Raw genomic sequence first — 23,435 nt, 5'->3', positions numbered from 1 at the left:
CTATGATTTATCTTCCCTCAAAAGATGGCCCTCAAGGCTTTCAGACCCTGCTGAGGTGACAGATCAATAGACCAGCACATTGACTTATTAAGTCTTTTGAATCTCAGAAAAGGATAGCTTGTTAGCCACACATTCACCCGTCCACTGGATTATCTGGGTTTTTGAAAAGTACCAGGAAAAACATTTGGTTATGACCTGACTCTGAAACCTCCACACTCACTTTATCCTCATCACCCCTCCCACCTGCACCTGTCAAGACAGAAAACAGTCAGGGTAGTAAAAGCTGTTTCCAGCAATACACCGGGTGATGGCTGCTGTGGAACTTGGAGTCATTTTCCCTTGAGAGAACCTTTGAGGACCAGATAGAATCAACCAGCTGAGTCTCTTCAGGTGCTTAACTTTTACATGAGGGCTCTGGAGTTCAATAATTCATGCTAATGCTATCAGCAGCAAGCAAAGCACATTCAAACTCTGTTCAGATTTTGATTATAAAACAACACCCCAAATGAATTTTATGATGGATAACATACTAGGTGATTTCAGGAGGATGAAACAGAAGTCAGGCTTTGAGGTCAAATGAACGGAAGTCAGTCTCAGGGCCGCTGGTCATTGGCTGTGTGACTTTGTCTCAACGTTGAACAGCTCAGAACTTCTGTTTCTTCATTGATAAAATTAAGATAAAACTATTTCACAGGATTTGAGATCATATGAATGAGCTAGTACATGGAAAGTGCAATTATTGTTGTTGTTTATTCGCTAAGTCATGTCTGACTCTATTGCAACCCCATGGATGGTAGGTTACCTGCCAAGCTCCTCTGTCCATGGGATTTTCCAGGCAAGAATGCTAGAGTGGGTTGCCATTTCCTTCTCCAGGGGATCTTCCCAACCCAGGGGTCAAACCCACATCTTCTATGTCTCCTACACTGCAGGTGGACTCTACCACTGAGCCACCTGGGAAGCCCACAGTAGGACAATAAGACAAATTTCTATGGCTTGCCAGAATCACAACAAGTGTTCATTTCCTTCCCCTCTTCAGATTCTGTCTCTTTCTTCTTCCCCATCCCCACCCCAACCTCCACCACCTTTACAACGTAGAAGCCAATGTTTCCTATAAGTATGAATGTAGAACTGAGAATAAAAGGGGACAATGAAGAGAAAAGGTGATGGAAAATATTTTCATGTTAAAAGTAGAATTTACAATCTCCTTCCACAATCCTTTATCTCTACTGAAGGGAGATGGAGATAAGATGGAGATGGTCAGACAATTAGTACTATCTCAGGGTTTCAAAGTTTATGTCTCTTCAAAGAGATTTAAGCAGTTTGTGCAGTTTTAGTTTAATATACTTGCCCGGTGGTCATTAAAATATGTAAGCCACTTGTATGGGAATGTCTTCCAGAAAAGAAAGGAAAAAAGCAACTTGGCCATTTATAACACCTGCCTTGAATCTCCATTGCTCCTATTTTAGTTAGAATAACTCGTAACTCAGACCAGAGGCTGAGTTGGATGAAGGGGAAAGTGCCATAAAAATGCAGCTAAACAGTTCATGACCTTTGGCAAATTTTTAACTTCTCTGATCCCCAGTTTTCTAATCACAGGTGGTGAGAATTAAATAAAAGCTATTGTGGAGTGCTTAGCACAGTATCTGGTACATAGGAAGAAATGCTGAATAAATATTAGATATTGATATCATCTTATTATGCAAAGTCAAAAGGGCTTAAATTCTTTTTTCCCCTAATTTTTCATTCCTCCTTCCTTTGTTTTCCTTTCCTTTTATGAATCAAAAATGACAGGTATTAGGCAAGATGGAAGTTCATTTAGCTTTCAGATAAAAATTGGGGTGTAAAGTAATCCAGGACTTGCCTAGCAGCTCTACAATGCAGACTACTTCCCCCCCTTTTTAGGTGAGACTTTTATCCTCATTGTTCAAGATGGCAGCTGGAGCTCCAGCAATCATGTCCACATTCCCCATAACAAAATGGAGGAAAGGAAAAGAAAGTCAGTCCTTCTCAGTAAGGACATTTCCTAAAATGTACTTATATCCTTTAGGCCAGATGTAGCTGCTGGCTGAGTTCAGTTCAGTCGCTCAGTCATGTCCGACTCTTTGCGACCCCATGGACTGCAGCGTGCCAGGTTTCTGTGTCCATCCCCAACTCCCAGAGCTTGCTCAAACTCATGCCCATCAAGTCGGTGATGCCATCCAACCATCTTATCCTCTGTCGTCCCCTTCTCCTCCTGTCTTCAGTCTTTCCCAGCATTAGGGTCTTTTCCAGTGAGTCAGTTCTTCGAATCAAGTGGCCAAAGTATTGGAGTTTCAGCTTCAGCAGAGGCTAGTAAATGTGACCTGTGTGTGCCAAATGCTGACGTACCCAGAAAAATGTGATTTATATTACAACGTAAAACTGAGAGAAGGCATAGAGACTGACAACTATTACTCCCTGATATAGCTCACCCTGGGAGTCTAACAGATTTACATCATTCCCCAGAAATCCTCTGCTCTCATTCTGCTTCCACTTGCTACTCATGTAAGGGAACAGCTTCTCCAAAAGGTAGTTCCATGGTTTGTTAGTCCTACTTAGCTTGGCTTATTTTCTTCCTAAATTCCTCCCATACCTTTCATTTCTCATCCCCCAGTTTCATTCATTTCCTTTTCACCATCCAATTTTAATAGACAACACATTACTCCATTGTAGAAAAGTTAGAAAACACAGCAAAGCACTTAGGGGAACTTTTTTTAAAAATATTCAAAAATCTCACCATTTAGAAATAACCACTTTTCAAATGTTAGTGTACAGCCATCTAGCATTTTCCTCAGGTGAATATATATACATATATATATTTATAAAGAAAGTCTAGTGTACATAACTGGTTTTAATCTCTTCTGTTATACTTAACAATATGAGTAACTCTCAATGTTGTTAATTATAGATCAACATCATCAGCTTTAATGATTGCAGGGTTTTACATTGTATGGGTGTATTATAATTTATTCAACTGATTCTGTTTATACACAACACTGTGTTAAACCTCCTAGTACATACATCTTGGCTTATTTGTCCACCAGATGAGCTGTGTTCCCGTGGCTGTCTAACTCCCCAGGGACCAGCAGAAAAGCACTGGTCTGCCATCCCATTAGCAATATGGTGCTGTTCAGGTCTTATCTAGATCCCTAAGCTGTTTACAGTTCATTTTTAAATGAACATTGAAGACTCAGAAGGTCCTTGAAGAACTGAATTAATGTCTCCTTACCTCCCCCTCATAAATAGCAAGTCTGTCCCCAGCCGAGGGGCCACTCCACCCAATGACTGAGGAAAACACAAAACACAATACAATTGCAGGTGACACTGAAGGGCTTTCTATAAAACCCAAGTTACTAGAACTTTCCATTTGTCAAACTGACGTCAAGCAAGACCAGAGCGAGACTGTTCCTCTGTGGAGAAACCAGTTTCAATTAGGGGAAAAAAATGCATTTGACTGAAATAATTGTTTAGACTGACAACTGATGTGACAAATAACAATTCTTTAGCTGATCTTTTTTAAGTGATGACTGATTTCTGACTGTTAATTTGTCTTAGTTGTGCTTGCTAAAGATACAAACACACACGGGGTTTTCATTTTCTAGACAAGGCTGAAGACAAATTATGGTGTATCCCTCTCACATAGCACTTTCTATTTTCAGGGAGTTTTCACCTCAGTTTTCTTCCCATTAACACTGAGGAGTAGGTAGAACTGATATCATTAGCCCTGCATTACAGATGATCATTCTAAGAGGTGTCATCTATTGAGCACATTCTAAGCAAAATATGAAACAATACCCAAATGCATCATTAATATTCTTTAGTCCTCACAGCAACTCTAATAAGGTAGGTATTGTTATCCCTTCATCTTATAAGTGAACATGGTTTAAGAAAGATGAAATAACTTGACTGTAGTCACACAAGAGCAAAGAGATGAAGCCAGAATTCAAAATCAGTATTCCTAGCAAGAATCACGGTCTTACTCAAGTTCCCGTAGTTGCAGAGTCAAATCCAAAGTCCTGCTCCCTGCATAGTGATTAAGAACAGGGTCTCTAAAATCAGATTGTCTGAGTTCAAGCCCCATATCACCATTTCCCAGCTGTACTACCTTAAGTGAGTTACTACACCCCTCTGTGCCTCAGTCACTCCACCTTAGAAAAGGGGATAATACTGTCTGTCTCAAAGGTTAAACAAGGTAATCCACCTATGGCACTTAGTGCATGGAAAACACTCTGTAATTAGTAACTAATGTGACCCCCTTGGTTCCTCCAGCCTCTAAGCCATACATATTTTCTTGATCTGTGTCACTGCAGGTGCCTCGAGCAAAGGCCTTATGCAACTACCGAGGGCAGAATCCTGGTGACCTGAGGTTTAATAAAGGAGATGTCATCCTCCTCCGAAGACAGCTGGATGAGAACTGGTACCAGGGGGAAATTAATGGAGTCAGTGGAGTCTTCCCAGCCAGCTCCGTGGAGGTCATCAAGCAGCTGCCCCAGCCACCCCCACTGTGCCGGGCCCTCTACAACTTCGACCTTCGTGACAAGGACAGGAGTGAGAACCAGGACTGCCTGACCTTCCTCAAGGTGAGATTCTGGGCAGCCACCAAAGTCACCAGTGATCACATAAAGGCTGTGGCAGAACTTAAGTTGTTTGTTTAATATTTGTTGATTTTTTTTAAAATTACATTTTATACAGGCTTCCCTAGTAGCTCAGTGGTAAAGAATCCACCTGCCAATGCAGGAGACGCAGGTTTGATCCCTAGCTTAGGAAGATCTCCCAAAGGAGGAAATGGCAACCCACTCCAGTATTCTTGCCTGGAGATTTCCATGGACAGAGGAACCTGGTGGACTGCAGTCCATGCGGTCTCAAAGAGTCAGACACGATTTAGTGACCAAACAACGATGAACAACATGTGCTTATATATGTTATGTGTATGTATACTTCAAACTATATGGAGATGGTCACCAGAGAAATCTAACAGGAGTTTGATGGAGGTTCTCAAACATTTGTATTGCAATTATGAAACTAAGTATCCATATACTCATTCATTCATTCTGCAGTCACTTTTGACCACCTATTCTTTTCAGACACTGGGGAGATAGCATGAACAAGTCACAGCATCTGTGCTTGGGCAGAATAGTGGGAGAAACAGATGGTTAGACAGAAAATTGTAAACATAGTTTAATAGCTTGCTGTATAGGACTACAGATCTTACCTCTTCATTGAGTGTCTGTAAGGATATTCTTGCTGACCAAGTTCACTACTGCTTGTTTACAACACTATTTTGTCTGTGTCACACACACACAGACTGGCTTCCCTTCTGCCTGTGATCTTGACCTCTCCCTCAACTTCCTAACACTTATTAATTTATGAAACTGTTTTTCTCAGCGCAGTTTTGTTTTGTGTGTCCATTGGATTACAAACTTTATTAAAAAATACAAAACATAAAAAAAAAAAAAAAAAAAAAAAATAGACATTGCATTCAAAACACTCCAAACAGCAACTACTGAAGCCTGCATGCCTAGAGCCTGTGCTCCTCAACATCAGAAGCCACCGCAATGAGAAGCCCGCACACCACAACAATGACCCTCACTCTCGGCAACTAGAGAAACTTCGTGTGTAGCAACAAAGACCCATCACAACCATAGATAAATAAGTAACTTTTTAAAAACCACTCCAAACACACACAATAACATAATTATATCTTTACACATAAATAACCTCTTACAAGATATACTTTACAAGGACATCAGTTACCCTATGATTTTTTTTTACCTCTCTTTTTTATTGGCTGATTCTTCACCATTTGTAAGTAACAAGTTTGCTAAAGTCTAGACTATAGCCATCCCTGTATATTCGGGGTGAGGGGGTGGATCCAGGACACACTGAATCCTGAGGATGCAGAGTCCGTGGATTCAGAGGGTCAACTGTACTCTATCTAAGTCTCGAATTTGAGCAACCTCCAGGAGGTAGTGAGGACAGGGAAGCCTGGTATGCTGCAGTCCATGGGGCTACAAAGAGTTAGCAACATAGCAACTGAGCAACAACAAAATTCAGTATTTATTATTCCCTAAACATTCCAATTTTCTCATGGAAACCGAAGTTGGGGTAATTTTTATTCTTTGCAACTTAAGTCAAATACAAGTGCAAGTAGCAATGCTACTCTAAGTTCAGGAAAAGTCTTTTGTTTTATAAAATATTTTTATTCCATCTCTCCCTGAAATGAGATTTGCTTCAGATTCCCTCAGACCAGGTAACTTCACTGTCCTCCATATTATGAAATACTGATCTTTGTTATTGTCGTCACACCTCAGAGTGAGTCCCCTAAAGAATACCATTCAGTAGCCGACCTGCACATTTTATACTTTGGCTACAGCCAGAGGACAGCAGTTCAATTCCACAAGCATTTATTGAGTATTTACTTTATCCCTGGCATTAGACACTGAGCTCTGGGGACACAGCCAGAGGAAGACATAGACAGGGAGCATATCTGGTTTTGTGTCCCCTCTCTGGGAATTTGCAAACCAGGACACTTACCCAAGAACTTGTTCATTCACTGAATTCATCCATGTACCAGGCTGTCTATGCAGATACAGTGAAGAGTCATTGTCCATATCTTCATGGAGACAGCAGTCTAGTGGAAGGAGCAAACACATAAATGGGAAGTTATGACAAAGGACTCAGAAAAGAGGATTTGTTCCCTCCTAGGAGATTATCAGGGCTTCCCCAATGGCTCATTGATAAAGAATCTGCCTGCCAATTCAGGAGACACTGGTTCGATCCTTGGGTCGGGAAGATCCCTTGGAGGAGGAAATGGTAGCCCACTCCAGTATTCTTGCCCAGAAAATCCAATGAACAGAGAGCCTGTCGGGCTATAGTTCATAGAATCACAGAGTCTGACACGACTGAGCACAGCACAGTGGCAGAAGGCTATCATAGACTGAGACTTCACTAGGAAATCTCATGGTCTTCCTAAATTCAGCATGTCTAAAAAAAACTCAAGATCTTTTCTCCCAAAGCTACTCTTTTCCTGGTACTTTCTGTCTCAGTAAATTTTCCTATTTATTCACATGTACATTAATTCATTTACCCATGCATGCATTCAAGAAATACTGATTGTTTAAAAATTGTGAATCACTGTGTTGTACACCTGAAACTTATATTGCACATCAACTATACCTCAATAAAAGAAATAATAAAAACTGATTGGTTGACTGCTAAAAGGAAGCCACTATATAAGGTCCTGAGGACAAAAATGATCAAAATAGATCCAGGCCCTACAGACATAGAGTTTATGGTCTGATGGGATAGACAGACATTATAGCAATCATAACGTAAACATGTGTAACTGCAGATTATAATAAGGACAAAGAAATCTAAGAAACGGTATAATGCCGTAATGAATTTAGATTTGGATTCATCTACATTACTAAGGGACATAGATCAGAGAGATCAGTGGATGAATATTCAGATTTAGATAGATGAATATTCAGACTTAGATCGATGAACAGGTGTGGACATGGAAAGATGTTCCTGACATGATATTAAGGGAAAAAAAGAACGTATCCTATATGACTTCATTTGAATTAATGCAAAAGAAGCCAAATGAATATACATGCTAGACTCAGAGTGGAGGTAACCTCTTGCTAGGTGTCAGGGAAAAGCACAAGAGCCATCTAGGTGCTGGAAATATTCATCTCTCTTGCTCCAGATGGGGGCTTTGTGGATATATTCAATTTTAAAACTTCATCAAGCTTTACATCTAAAATATTTATGCTTTATTGTATGCCTGTATACATGTTTTTGAAAAAGTTTTTAAAATTTTAGTTTCTAATTTTTATATTAAATATAAAATATATTATAATTTCATATATTTATTTTTATATATTTTATCTTCATATAAAAGAACCTGGGGAAAAAACATGTTAACCAAGAGGTTAACACTGATTGTATCTATATTGTGATAGAATTCTTTGTTTTGCCTATTTACGTTTCCAAATGTTTCTACAAATCTCCATATAACCTTTGATAATAAAAACTTGAATAAAAAGCCATTTTATGTTTGATACATTAAAAATTGAACACATTCTGAAAAGTGTTCAAAATCGGAATACAATGCATTCTTCCTTTTGCTAAGTCTGTCTCCGTATGTCTTCCATGTTGATTTCTCATTAGATTAATTCAATTGAAAAGCCCTGATTCTGCAGGTGATGGAAAATTAGAGATATTTCCAAGTTTTCTTAATGGCTTTCCTTGATACTCCAGATTATTTCTACTCCTCTTTTGGTCTTAGTGACCCAAATACTGCCCTTAATGGAGAAAAGAGTATTTTAGCAGAGAGATTTTGTAAATAGATTATGAAAGAGTTACCTTACTTGCACCTTACACCATCTGAGATTCCAAGCTGATCTCCATGAAAAGCTTTCCATCCCAGAAAACTGAGAGTAAATGTTAACCAGGAGACTTTCTCTCTTTCAGGATGATATCATCACTGTGATCAGCCGAGTGGATGAGAACTGGGCAGAAGGCAAGTTGGGAGATAAAGTCGGTATCTTCCCAATCTTGTTTGTAGAGGTACGTGACTATCAAATCTACATCTGATGCAAGGTTAGAATTATACCTGGACTACAGAGATGCCTGAGAGCAATTTCTATTTGATATGAGACTTATTTCAGAACTAACTAAAGTCTTGAAAGAAAAGATGCTAGCCCATAATACCCATTTCTGAACTTCTCTGGTGGTCCAGTGGTTAAGGCTCCATGATTCCAATGCAGGGGGCACAGGTTTGATCCCTGGTCCAGGAACCAGTGTCGCATATGCCATGCTGTGAGGCCAAAAACAATTTTTTTATTACAAAATACCCATTTCTGGCAAGAGTGTGGGAATATAGGCCTTTTCATTCTGCTGATGGGAGTACAAATCACTGTCATCTCTCATCTCCAGACTCAAATTCTTATCAAGGATATGGAAAAGGGACATCTCCTGTGAGTCATGAATTCCACACCTGAGAGTTGATTACAAGGAAATAATAAAACAAATGTGCTAAGAAGTACATACAAAATGTGCAAAAATGTTTACCATAGCATTGTGCACATGGTAAAAAGTCAGAATAAGGATTTATTTTTTTTTAATTATGGTGATGGAAAAATACAAGCCCATTAAAAATAAAATGTTAAAAGGTAATACTCAATATCAGGGAGTATCTGGTATTATGGAAAGATGTTTGTGATTATTTTTCAGTTCAGTTAGTTCAGTAGCTCAGTCGTGTCCAACTCTTTGCAGCCCTATGGACTGCAATACACCAGGCTTCCCTGTCCATCACCAACTCCCAGAGCTTGCTCAAACTCATATCCATTGACTAGGTGATGCCATCCAACCATCTCATCTTCTGTCATCCCCTTCTCCTCCTGCCTTCAATCTTTCCCAGCATCAGGGACTTTTCCAAGGAGTCAGTTCTTTGCAGCAGGTGACCAAAGTATTGGAGCTTCAGCTTCAGCATCAGCCCTTCCAATGAATATTCAGAACTGATTTCCTTTAGGATGAACTGATTGGATCTCCTTGCAGTCCAAGGGACTCTCAAGAGTCTTCTGCAACACCACAGTTCAAAAGCATCAATTCTTCGGTGCTCAGATTTCTTTACGTCCAATTCTCACATCCATACATGACTACTACAAAAACCATAGCTTTGATTAGACGGACTTTTGTCAGCAAAATAATGTCTCTGCTTTTTAATATGCTGTCTAGGTTTGTCATAGCTTTTCTTCCAAGGAGCAAGAGTCTTTTAATTTCATGGTTGCAGTCACCATCTGCAGTAATTTTGGAGCCCAAGAAAATAAAGTCTGTCACTGTTTCCATTGTTTCTCCATCTATTTGCCATGAAGTGATGGGACTGGATGCCATGATCTTCATTTTCTGAATGTTGAGCTTTAAGCCAACTTTTCACTCTCCTCTTTCACTTTCATTAAGAGGCTCTTTAGTTCTTCTTCGCCTTCTGCCATAAGGGTGGTGTCATCTGCATATCTGAGGTTATTGATATTTCTCTCAGAAATCTTGATTCCAGCTTTATCCAGACCAACATTTCACATGATGTACTCTGCATATAAGTTAAATAAGCAAGGTGACATTATACAGCCTTGACGTACTCCTTTCCCAGTTTGGAACCAGTCCATTGTTCCATGTACAGTTCTAACTGTTGCTTCTTGACCTGTGTACAGACTTCTCAGGAGGCAGGTAAAGTGGTCTGGTATTCTCATCTCTTTAAGAATTTTCCACAGTTTGTTGTGGTCCATACAGTCAAAGGCTTTGGCATAGTTAGTGAAGCAGAAGTAGATGCTTTTCTGGAACTCTCTTGCTTTTCTGATGATCCAGCAGATGTTGGCAATTTGATCTCTGGTTCCTCTGCCATTTCTAAATCCAGCTTGAACATCTGGAAGTTCTCGGTTCACGTACTGTTGAAGCCTGGCTTGGAGAATTTTGAGCATTACTTTGCTAGCATGTGAGATTAGTGCAATTGTGTGGTAGACTGAACTTTCTTTGGCATTGCCTGTCTTTGGGATTGGAATGAAAACTGACCTTTTCCAGTCCTGTGGCCACTGCTGAAGTTCCAAATTTGCTGGCATATTGAGTGTAGCACTTTAATAGCATCATCTTTTAGGATTTGAAATAGCTCAGCTGGAATTCCATCACCTCCACTAGCTTTGTTCGTAGTGATGCTTCCTAAGGCCCACTTGACTCCACGCTCCAGGATGTCTGGCTCTAGGTGAGTGATCACACCATCATGATTATCTGGGTCATGAAGATCTTTTTTGTTTAGTTCTTCTGTGTATTCTTGCCACCTCTTCTTAATATCTTCTGCTTCTGTAGATCCATACCATTTCTCTCCTTTATTGTGCCCATCTTTGCATGAAATGTTCCCTTGGCATCTCTCATTTTCTTGAAGAGATCTCTAGTCTTTCCCATTCTATTGTTTTCCTCTATTTCTTTACACTGATCACTTAGGATTGTTAACAAAAATAAATTTTAATGCCTGTAGAATTTCAGATTTAGAAAATGAAGTTCTAGAGTTCTGTTTCTCAACAATGTGACTGTGACTATAATTAATGTTAACAAATTGTATACTTAAAGATGATGATTATGGTAAATTTGCTATGTATTTTTTTCACCACAATTTTTAAAAAACAAAGTAACTGCATGAAAGTAGCTTTATAAATGTGTGTGTGTGTGTGCATAAATGGATAAAGGACTGGAAGAATATGTACCAAGATATTAACAGTGGTGATCACCAGATGGTGCGATTCTAAATGATTTTCATTTTCTTCTCCCACCCTGTATTTTGTAAATCTTCAGAAATTAGCACATATTACTTCTATTTTTTTTTAATCTACTTTAAAAGAAAGAAAGAACACCTGTTAGGTTATCTCCCTGTTTCTCCAGATAATATATCATCTATAGCCTCTAACCCTCTAGCTGTCAGCCTCACCCCAGCTTGAAGCAGGTTATCACAAATTTTACAGAGAGACTTCATTGTTTAACTACATCTGTTGAGTGCTTACCAAGCACAAAGCTTTAAAAGTGAGCAGTGCCGAGCTATAAAAGAACTAAAAGGTGTACTCTTGGCCCTTTAGGAGGGTGGGGTGAAAAAAAACAGAGGCAGAGTTGCAGAGAAGGGACCAGTATTTCCATTTGAAGAGCTAGAGCAGGTTGTGAAGTGAATGGAGTGCCCAGAACACAGCCCGGTTGTTGAGGTTCCCTCTATGCCACCCCCTACTCAATCTGTATGGAAGGAAGGAAAGATGGAAGGGAGGGGAAGAGGAAGGGCCCAGAGAGGCTGGGCCTCCTACTCTCACCACCAAATGATAGTGCTTTTTCTCTTGTTGAAGCCCCATCCAGGTATACCCACCCAGTTCTCTACTTGTTCAATTTCACTCATTTTATGAGACTCAGCTAGAAACCTATTTTTCCATAAAATTCCAGTAACTAGTTGGAACATTCAGCTGTCTCTTTCTTCTCTGAACACCTACCTGATGAATATGTGGATTGTACTTCACAGGCTAGCCCAACACAGAGCAGATACTTTGTTTAAAAAATTAATTTTAGCTTCATAAGCAAATGAATGAAAAAATATTTGGGAAGTGTTCCAACTGACTGGGGAAAAAACTCAGAGAACCATCCTTTCAACATGACCTCGTCCCTCATCCTAAATATATATTCAATCATTCAACTAATTTTTCACTGAATGCCTGCCATGTCAGGTCTTGTGCTAAGTTCTAGTGATACAAGTCAGATATGGGTCCCTAATTTCAAGGACTGTAAGGTGAGACATTAATACGTAATTATAAGTGTGATGAATGATGCAAAATGTGAAGGAGAGGCAATTACTGGGGGGAGGAAGGTATGATGTGCAACTTACTTGAGTAGGGTGTTGGCAGATGCCTTGTAAGCCAAGATCTGACAAATGATTAGGAGTTGTTTAGATAAGAATGGAGGGAAAAGAGTTTTGGGGACTGGAGGTAATATGTGCAAATGTCCTGCAGGATAAGGACGTGTAGTAGCCTCCAAAGAACCAAAAAATACTAGAGCTGGAGCTTAGAGAGTAAGAGAGAGACAGGAAAATAAAGCCAGGGAAACAAATGGGAACCAGACCAGAGGGGACCTTGTAAACCTTCCTGCATTAGTCAGGATAAACCAAGTTATGCCATGGTAATAAACAGCCCCCGTATCTCAGTGGCTTCACAAGAAAAGTTATATCCAATCCATATCACTTGCTCACCACACAATGGTGAGAGGCAGTGCTCAGTCATTGAGGAACCCTGCAGGATGAGCAGGACCATCTTAAAGCTATGCCAGCTGGAACACATGGACTTCCTAGGTTTCATGGCAGGGGAAGAGTAAAAAAGAGGGAGTTGTATACCAGCAAAAGCCTCAGCTCTGTGACATTTGTCACTCCTACTCATAGTTCATTGGCCTGAACGAGTCACATAGTCCCTTCTGTCCTGAAACCAGCTGAGAAGTATAGGGGACCACATGGAATATTTGCTGAGTATTCCTGCCATATCATAAGAAGTTTGAACTTGACCCAGAAATCAGTGGACACAACTGAAATATTTAAAATGAGGCAGGGACTCCATCAGATTTGGGTTTCTTTTTTGATTATTATTTTTACTTCCTGGCTGTGCTGGGCCTTCGGTGCTGCACACGGGCTTTCTCTAGCTGTGGAGAGAGGGGCTTCTCACTGTGGTGGCTTCTCTTGTTGGGGAGCGCAGGATCTAGCCCCACAGGCTTCACTTGTTGCTTCACGTGGACTGGGAGTTGCGGCTCATGGGTTCTAGAGCACAGGCTCAGTAGTTCTGGCACATGGGCTTGGTTGCTCCATGGCATGCGGAATCCTCCCAGACCAGGGATCAAACCCATGTGCCCTGCATTGGCAGGTGGATTCTTTACCCACCTGGGAAGTCCATATTGGGGTTTCTTAAAGATTGCTCTGAATGCAGTGGGAAAAATGATTTGAGGAGGAGGGATTAAAAAAAAAAGCAGAAAGATCATCTGAGCTACTCCATCACTCAGTTAGAAAATGACTGTGGCTTTGACTAGTATATTGGAAACAAGTGGACAGATTCCAGGACCTTTTAGTAGGTAGATCCACAGGAGCAGGGGACAAGGGAGAGGAAATGGTCAAGGATAACACCCCACTTTTGGCTTTGTGTGCCTAGGTCAGTGGTAGGGCCATCTGCTGGATGAAGCAACACTTGGTGAAGAGGAGCAGTTATGATGTTTGGGAGATGATGGTTATATCTCCAAGGACAGAGATCAGCTACAATTAATCTCTGTGCTGAGCTCAGTTTCTCAGTCGGGTCTGACTCTTTGCAACCCCATGGACTGTAGTCCACCAGGCTCCTCTCTTCATGGGATTCTCTAGGCAAGAATACTAGAGTGGGTTGCCATGCCCTCCTCCAGGGGATTTTCTCAACCCAGCGATAAAACCCAGGTCTCCCGCATTGCAGGCTGATTCTTTACCATCTGAGCCACCAGGGAAGCCCAAGAATACCGGAGTGGTAGCCTATCTCTTCTCCAGGGGAACTTCCCAACCCAGGAATTGAACTGGGGTCTCCTGCATTGTAGGTGGACTCTTTACCAGTTGAGCTACCAGGGAAGCCCCTCAACTAATCCCCAGCTGGATGCATAGGAGGTGCTTAAATTTTTGTAGATTAGAGCTTGCATAGTCCCTTGTATTATTTCAAGAAACTTTTTCATCAGTATGGGAAAACAAGGCATCATTGATTTTATTACCCATTTCTGATACCCTTCTTTCCCAAAATGTCTACATTTAATGATTATTCATTTGGATATTCTCCCCACCACTCCACCTCTAAAATTAGTGATTACAAGAACCCTCACGATCATCATCAAACTAGCCATCGCTTCATTTGTTCTTCTAATTGCTAGGAGGGGGAAAGATAATCAAGTGGTTGCTCTAATCTGGGAACCTGGTTTTCAAAAATTACTTGAAATCCAAATTGAGCTTTTTAAAGCAGCACTTAAACGTTGACTCCAGTCATTTCATTAAGACCAGCACTTGCTGAGAACTCTTTGAATAAGCTTTGAACCACCAAGGCCATGCAGAACAACTGGAAGGAAGGAGAGCTTCCTTCTGGGAGCAGCAAGGTGGGGCATTTTTGGCATCAACGGGATTTTTCTTGTTAATGTATCATTTGACTTATTGAATTGCACCTGGATAAAGGTGCTAAAACAAATGCCGAGCTTATGCCAGTTCTTGTCAGGACTCCTCCTGCGGGGCCTGCCTGGGTCATGTGAACCTCACTCAGCCCAATGAACCTCAAGGATATTGTTTTGAATGAGTGAGTGCAAATTGAAGAGCTCTGCAGTCCTTCCCCGACTGAGCTATTAATCACACTGGCAGAGGACAGGGAATACCTACAGTCACATGGGGCTCTTTGTCTGTGTTGCTGATGGAAAACACTCACAGTGTTGCTCATTTACAGACAGAAAAATTAGATGGAACCAGAAAAAAATATATTTATTTCATTGTGGCTGTGAATGACCAGAAAGAACTTTATTCATTCAGCTCAGAGGGTGTATTATCCTTTTCCTAGGGGAACAGTAGCAGGAGGCGTGCTCTGGGGGGACATGAGGCATGGTCCAGGCTTCCACTTGAACTGCCCTAAGTAACTTCAGTAATTTTCCAATTGATCGCTCTCCTTCTGGCCTGACACTTCTGAATAGCAGCCAGAATGAGCTTTTGATGTATTTATTTTTATTTACATACAGTAAAATTTGCTCTTTTAAGGGACAACTTAACCATCATCTCCCAAGCATCATGATTGCTCCTCATCAACAAATGTTACTTGATCCAGCAAATGGCTCTACTGATGACCTAGGCACACAAATCAGAAAGTGGGACATGATGAATAACCACTTCCTCTCCCCGACCAATGCTTCTGTCAAACTCCCAATCCTGTGGATCTACCTCCTGAAAGGTCCTGAAATCTGTCCACTTGTCTCCAATCTACTAGTCAAAGCCACAGTCATTTTCTAACTAAGTAATGGAGTAGCCTCTTAATAGGTCTTTCTGCTTTTGTGATAAATGCAAGCAATATAACCACACCACCATCAAGATGTAAAATAGTTCCTACACCTCCCCAGAAATAAGAAGGCAGACTGCCCCTTTGAAGTCAGCTCCTTCCCTGACCCCTGCTCCCAGACACCCCACTGATTTGTGTTCTGCCCCTGCAGTTTTCCTTTTCCAGAAGGTCATAGAAATGGAATAGAAAAGAATGTAGCCTCCAGAATCTGGCTCCCTGCACTTAGCATAGCGCCTCTGAGGTTCACCCATGTTGTTGGGTATATATGAAGCTCATCCATTTTTATTTTCAAGTCATATTCCACGGTAGGGATGTGCCAGAGTCGGTTACTCACTCACCAGTTGAAAGACATCGTGGTTGTTTCCAGTTGTTTGGCAGCTAACACTAAGGCAGCTATAAACACTTGCATGCCAGTTTTTGAGTGAGCCTAACTTTTCATTTCTCTTGGGTAATTACCTAGGAGTGGGACTGCTGGGTCAGATGCTAAGTAAGAAACTACCAAACCGTAGCATGAGCTTTTAAATAAAGGCATAAATCAGATCATGTCACCCTTCTACCCCAATCCTGCCAAAGGCTTCCTGTAACACTTAGAATAAACCTGAAGCCTCCCAGCCTGGTGTGATCCAACTCCTGCCTGTCTCCGTGGTCTCCTCTTTACCACCTGCTCCTCGCTTGCTCTAGACCATTCTCCTTTCTGATTCTTTCACGTCTTTTTCTCAGTCTGAGCTTGCCCCCTCTTGGGGATTTTTCCACTAGCTTACCCTGCTACCTGGTGTGTTTTTATCCCCATCTTCACATAGCTGGTTCCTTCTTGGCATCTGTGTCTTAGCTTGAATGTCACCTTCTCAGCAGGTCTTCCTTGACACCTCACCAAACTCCCCAAATCTGAAGTACCTTCCTCCCCCTGTCACTCTCTGACACAGCAGAGCATTTATTACTGCCTGAACTTTATTTATTTATTCATTTGGTTGTGCTGGGTCTTAGTGGTGACACCTGGATCTTTAGTTTTGGCAGGCAAACTCTTATTTGCTGCTTATAGGATCTATGAATAGCTCCTATAGTATTACCAGGAATGAAACCCATGCCCTCTGCATTGGGAACAGGAGGTTTTAGCCACTGGACCACCAGGGAAGTCCCTGCCTGATATTTTCTTGTTTAGTTGTTTATGTGCTGGCCTACCATGTATAAATCACCCCTTTTGGGCCTCAACTCTCTTATCTTTAAAGTAATAATGCCCCTTTCCTGAACCCTCTTACACTGTTGGTGGGAATGCAAACTAGTGCAGCCACTATGGAGAACAGTGTGGAGATTCCTTAAAAAACTGGAAATAGACATGCCTTATGATCCAGCAATCCCACTGCTGGGCATACACACTGAGAAAACCAGAAGGGAAAGAGACACGAGTACCCCAATGTTCATCGCAGCACTGTTTATAATAGCCAGGACATGGAAGCAACCTAGATGTCCATCAGCAGATGAATGGATAAGAAAGCTGTGGTACATATACACAATGGAGTATTATTCAGCCATTAAAAAGAATACATTTGAATCAGTTCTAATGAGGTGGATGAAACTGGAGCCTATTATACAGAGTGAAGTAAGCCAGAAAGAAAAACACCAATACAGTATACTAACGCATATATATGGAATTTAGAAAGATGGTAACAATAACCCTGTGTACGAGACAGCAAAAGAGACACTGATGTATAGAACAGTCTTATGGACTCTGTGGGAGAGGGAGAGGGTGGGAAGATTTGGGAGAATGGCATTGAAACATGTGTAACATCATGTATGAAATGAGTTGCCAGTCCAGGTTCGATGCACGATACTGGATGCTTGGGGCTGGTGCACTGGGACGACCCAGAGGGATGGAATGGGGAGGGAGGAGGGAGGAGGGTTCAGGATGGGGAACACATGTATACCTGTGGCGGATTCATTTTGATATTTGGCAAATCTAATACAGTTATGTAAAGTTTAAAAATAAAATTAAATTAAAGTAATAATGCCCCTTTCCCACTTGATGATTTTTTTCCCCAACAGGATAAGCTTCTGGAGGCAGAAACTACATCTTCTTTAAAACTTTCTATCTCAACTCTTTTAATCGTCTTAATCATCTGAACATTTTCATTAGAAAGTTCTTAATGAAAAAACAGTTCTTAAATGAGCAAATTCCCTTTTCCCTCTATCGTTGAATTTCAGAATTAGAATGAGATGTGCAGTTTTAGAGAGCAACTGGTGACAAGCATCATGATGAAGATGCTTTTAACTGTCCTGGAAAGTTTATTCACACCATCCCCTTTGTCAGCATATTTCTGATTTCTGAAGCACATGAACTCACGGGCTGCTTGAGAGGCAGAGTATTCAAAAATACAGTAGAGTCAGCGGTGGCGCTAGTGCTAGAACTGGCTGAAACTCGAGCAAGGGCTGGTGTTAGGCTTACAGGGATCTGGCTAGACAGTGGTTAAAGTGCTGGTAGATATTTACACCACAAATCATGGTAAGGCGATTGTCTGTTTGTTTTTCTGATGTACCAGCCCTAAGAGGTATAGAACAAGAGAGAATGGAGATGAGATCAAAGTATTTAAAAGAAGTAGTAAAAGATGGTCTTAGCCTTAGATGATCCAGGGTCCTGAATGGATGTACATTCTGGTCAAACTTATCAAATGTGTGAACTTGAGCAACTTATCCACCCATTCTTCCACAAACACTTATGGAACACCCACCCTGGGATACAGCAGAGAACACCCTGCCCTCAGGTAGCTAACAGTCCAGTGAAGGAAAGGAAGGTAAATGATTACAGTGTACAGTGGGAAAGCATGGGGGCTTCAGGAACAATGAGAAGGACAAGCAGTTGAGTCAGGGTTGGGGGAGGGGGCACTCAGGGGGAGCTAGAAGAAAAGGGAAGGGTCTTCCAGGTAAAGAAGCTGTGATGATGCTGAGAGAGATGGGCAAATCAGAGCAGAGTATCATGGCTTGTTTTAAATTCTTCAGCCCTCAGTAGAGCTGTACCTACGTTGCAAGAGAGTTGTGAGAATTGATTGATACAGTAGAGGGATTGGGACTTATGGATAAAAGACGGAAACTGTCCAAGGAGTGACACCTGAGGTGGTGGCATTGGAGCTGGCTTCAGACCAGCCTGGGTAAGATATAGCTACTCACATGAGGTCAGGATGACTAAATTCTTATTGGATCTTTCATCTTTTCAGCCAAACCTCACCGCAAGACACCTCCTAGAGAAGAACAAAAGCCGTCCATCATCCCACACGAAAAACCTGTCCCTGGTCTCCAGAGGCAAGGCAACCAACACACCCACCCTCCGAAGGGGCCCGGGATCCAGGAGGAAGGGGCCCGGCCAGCTCTCCATCACAACAGCCTTGAACACCCTCAACAGGATGGTGCATTCTCCCTCGGGGCGCCACATGGTGGAGATCAGCACCCCAGTGCTCATCAGCTCCAGCAACCCCTCTGTGATCACCCAGCATGTGGAGAAAGCGGATGCCTCTCCCAGCTCCGTGGGACAGGTAGGGAACAAACCCCCAGGAGAAGGCCACCCTGGAGTTGGGCAAGTGGTCCACACCATGTCACAGGCAATATTGGATACTCAGTACCTGCTAAGCCCTTATAATGTGTTGATGATAACCAACGTCATATGTATTGTATGTCAGAGCTGTCTTTACATGATCTCATTTCACCCTTGAAACAGCCTATGAGCTAGGTATTATTATTATTGTTACCCCTGCTTTACAAATGAAAAGACTGAGGTTTAGAGGCAGGGGGTTGCTTTCCCATGCTGAGAGCCATGGCATGGTTCCTGCCCCTTAGAGAAGATCCCTCCTGAGCAATAATAGCATGTTTTCTGGGATCACAGTCTGACATTCACTGTTTCATCCTCTGGCAATGTGTCAGACATCACATGGGAGGGAAGGAAAAGAAAAAAAGAGAAACTATGGGTTATTGGGTGTTTTCAGGACTAGCTATATACTTTACAAGGCTCAATGAAAAGTGAAAATGCAGGTCAAAAATGATTAAGAATTTCAAGATGGCAGCAGCAGAGCATCAAACCAAGTGAAGGGCCCTTTGGAGCAGAGAGCCCCATGTGACTACACATGTCACACACTCATGAAGCCAGTCGTGGTGTTTTCCTATGACACATTTAATAAGATAATATATATAAAGTGCTTAGTACCATGCCTGGCACATACTGAGTACCCAATAAGCATTAGCTCTTAATACTATTATTATTAGTATTACCACTGTTATTATTAAGCCTGGCCCCTGAATTGCCTACTGTAGGGAGATAAGCCAAAAGGCAATCCTGACCACCCGGCCACGCTGACATACTTCTAATAGCATGAGGCTATTTAGGTTGAAGGATGCTTTAAAATATGAAGGACCGGAGATATGAGGCAAAGTAATTAAGAACTGCATGTCGGGTATTCTGCTATAAACACTCTTTGGAACCATGCAGGTGGCAACTTGAAAGGACAAACCTCAACTTGCAATTTTTTTTAAGCTGTAAATCTTGTTTTTAAACATGATTCTCTACCTTGGGATTAAATGACTTAATTGGACTCTAATCCGTTTTTAACAGGACAAGGAGGAGGAGAAAGTCAAGGGCTCCTCAAAGACCTGTGAGCTGGTCTAAAAGGAAAACAATCACTTCCAACAGCACTTCAGACTTTATGCCACTGTCTGCATCTCTAGAGGGCTGGCTGTGGATGTCATTCTGCCCGCCACTTGCATCACATACATACTGCACACACATACAGTTACACTCTCCCCTGCTTATACACTCTTCCTTCATTAAAAATCATGAATTTCCTTCACTTCCTATACACACATTCCAAACACTGTTTTACAGGTACACACACAGTTTGTGCCCAAAGTTCAACACTCCCTATACACACACACACACTCTCCAACATGGGGACCTAGTGACACACTTAAGTGAAAGGCCAGCAGAATTTTCTGAAACGATTCTTTCTATACAGATATAGGTATAGGAAGTACAGCCCACATCCTAGGCTAGTTAGGCTAGGTAGACCTAGGCTAGCTCACTCAGCTACAAGTTAGCTTTCCAAAGGATTTAGCCAAGAGTCACTTTCCATGTGCTTTTTAAATTCTTTTTCCTGGTCAATTTACCTCATAGACAGAGAGGCTAGACCAAAGTAGAGAGTCCTAGCAGGATTCCAGACAAGTATTAACTAATAACTAACACTGCTCTCAGTTGTCTCTGACTCTTTGCAACTCCATGGACTGTAACCCGCCAGGCTCCTCTGTCCATGGAATTTTCCAGGCAAGAATACTGGAGTGGGTTTCCATGCCCTCCTCCAGGGGATCTTCCTCACCCAGAAATTGAACCTGCATCTCTTGCATCTCCTGCAGTGGCAGGTGGATTCTTTACCCCTAGTGCCACCTGAGAAGCCCAGGTATTGGGTGGCCAGAAAGTTCATTCAGGTTTCTGTACCATCCCTGTACCAACCCTGTACCAACCTGTACCAACCCTGTACCATTCTGTACCAACCCTGACTGAACTTTTTGATCAATCCAACAGTATTTCTTCTTAATTTTCACAAATGGTGAGAATTCCAAAGTGTAACTTTGGCATATCCTGTCCCCAAGGAACCACTGCACAGTACTGATAGCCTTTTCTAGATTCAGATGGCGCTGGATTATCAGCCTAGATATTGTCAAAAACACCCTTGTAAAATGTCCCACTTAAGAGCTATATCTAAAGATGAGAAGCAAGTTGAGCCAGTGACAAGGTCTCCTATTTCCTTTGTCTCTAATATCCTTCAGAGCTGTGACTGGATCTGGCTTCTCAAGCCCCTCCTTCCTTCCACATCCCAGCACCATCTATGGTACATAGTCCCTAGTAGGTTCTCAGTAAATCAAGGAATCAAGACATTTGACTTAAACATCTGGGCAGATCGTAGTGACATATACATAGAGAAGGAAGACGGGAGGAGGAATTGTTTTCTATAGAAAGACCACAGGTCATTGTAAGTCTTCCAGCCAATAGACATCTGTTGAGTGCTTACAGTGTACTAGTAACCATAGCAAGTCCTAGGTATTCTATACCAAAACAATAAGAACAGCAATAATAATCTCAAACGTTTATTGAAAGTAAAAGGATAGGAAGGAGGGAGGGAGGGGAGGAAGGAAGGAGGGAGGGAAAGAAGGAAGGAAGGACAGGAGGAGGGAGGGGTTTTCTTTGTTGCCAGTCTCCTGAGTGCTGCCCTACATTCTAAAATATGGTAAGAGCCTTTGTAGGAGAGGTATTCTTACCACTTTATAGCAAAGTAATTAAGGCCCCAAAAGAAAAATGGTTTGGCCAAAGTTCATGTAATTAGCGAACAGTAAGAGTCCGTATTGACCCTAGAATCATGTGACTCTGGCTCATAGACTCTTGTCACTCCACTATGCCATCAGCAAAGATGTCATCAGGCAAAACCATTACATCAATGTTGATTATCTTGAAAGTCTTTAGCCTCCCTTTTGTTGCATATCTTCATTTGACTCCCTGTAGACTCCAAGGCCTTCCAGTATTCTCTTCCCTGCCCACCCCTCAGTAAAGAATTTGCCCTAAGCCTTCTGCACCTCAAGAAGGTCTTCATTTAATAGTACTCTGTTCCTTTATGAACTACCAACTGTGCCCATGTTTTATTCATGGCACTGAAGGAAGCAGGAGTAAGTTTTTGTCCCCAAGGAATTCACAGTCTAGCAGGGATATAAAACATAAATGACTGTAGTGGACTTAGAACTTCCTGAAATGAGATGAGGACCCTGTTGGCACCTGCACTGACTTCAGTCGCGAAGATACTTGGAATTTTACCACCAAGAACTGTCATAGAGATGGGTATTCCCTTTCCAGTTTTCCCCAAGCCTTTTGGTGATATCGGGAAGTCTCAGTTCGGTGCTGTCTTTTGAACACCCTGTACCAGCGTGCTAATCTCCTTGCATCAGGAAGACAGAGCAAGGTATCAGACTCAGGGCTTCAGCCACCAGTTGCCCATGTCTGAACTTCATAACACTGCATGTTTATATCATGTTGTTGGATGGTTATCCTCTGTAAGAGATGCCAGTTTTATGTTCACAGAAGTCTATGAAAAATTTTTGCTTTATTAAAATTTTAAAGCTTTTTTTTTAAAGAACAATAAGTTAACAAGGTACAGGTGGGAAGTAGATACGGCAAAAATTTATAAAGATGGGAGGCAATATAGTTTAGAAAGCAGAAGTCCAGAGTAATTACATGCAGAACTAAGACACATGTGAAGTGTTACGGACGCAGAGAAGAGGGCATTTGTTAGCTTCATTCTCCCCATTGTGGCCTCCATACTCTTGAAAACCCAAATCTGATATGCTGCTTCTCCTTCCCAGACCACCAGTGGTTCCCTACAGTCTTCAGAGGCAGTAATACTGCCATTAAGTGGCCACTGAAAATCAGAAACTATAAAACTTCTTCCCTTGCCTCCTCGGAGCAGTTCTCTCAGGGTTACTTGAGATGCTGCTTTGGCCCTAAAAATGTTCACCAAATAAGACATAACTCTCAAGAAAAAAAGGAAAGAAGAAACTATAAGAGATGCTATACAGACATGATGACTCTTCTCACAACTCTTCAGAGTAGGTGTTCATATGCCCATTTTACCAAACAGCCCAAACTACAGGACAGAAAAATTTGGAAACTTTTTCAAAGACTTAAAGCTGGAAAGACCCAGGATTTGAGGGCAGACCTGTGCTCTCCTAAATAGTTAAGGGCATTCCAGACGCTTCCTGATCTGACTATAGTCTTCCAGCCTCCCCGCTTCTCCCCTATACATG

At 41.7% G+C, this 23,435-nt stretch overlaps 1 protein-coding gene and 1 long non-coding RNA gene across 5 annotated transcripts in view; one reads left to right on the top strand and one right to left on the bottom strand.

Moving 5' to 3' along the window:
* LOC123335052 overlaps window positions 1-18,850 on the bottom strand; it is a 126,808-nt gene extending 107,958 nt beyond the window's left edge. The window contains exons 1-2 of the long non-coding RNA XR_006553328.2: window positions 18,774-18,850; window positions 6,553-6,649 (exon numbers count right to left, since the gene is read on the bottom strand). This is a non-coding gene — a long non-coding RNA (uncharacterized LOC123335052). The remainder of the gene's footprint in view (window positions 1-6,552; window positions 6,650-18,773) is intronic.
* The window catches only part of SH3RF2 (SH3 domain containing ring finger 2), a 151,135-nt gene that overhangs the window by 60,745 nt on the left and 66,955 nt on the right, over window positions 1-23,435 (top strand). For all 4 annotated transcript variants that reach the window (XM_025292503.3, XM_044947520.2, XM_044947521.2 and 1 more), the window contains 3 exons: window positions 4,329-4,598; window positions 8,494-8,589; window positions 18,821-19,135. In XM_025292503.3, the coding sequence (XP_025148288.3) occupies window positions 4,329-4,598; window positions 8,494-8,589; window positions 18,821-19,135 (681 nt within the window). The remainder of the gene's footprint in view (window positions 1-4,328; window positions 4,599-8,493; window positions 8,590-18,820; window positions 19,136-23,435) is intronic.

This window comes from Bubalus bubalis, chromosome 9, assembly GCF_019923935.1.
Source record: "Bubalus bubalis isolate 160015118507 breed Murrah chromosome 9, NDDB_SH_1, whole genome shotgun sequence".
In the NCBI taxonomy this organism is placed as follows: domain Eukaryota; kingdom Metazoa; phylum Chordata; class Mammalia; order Artiodactyla; family Bovidae; genus Bubalus; species Bubalus bubalis.
This window is presented reverse-complemented; position numbering and strand designations above follow the sequence as displayed.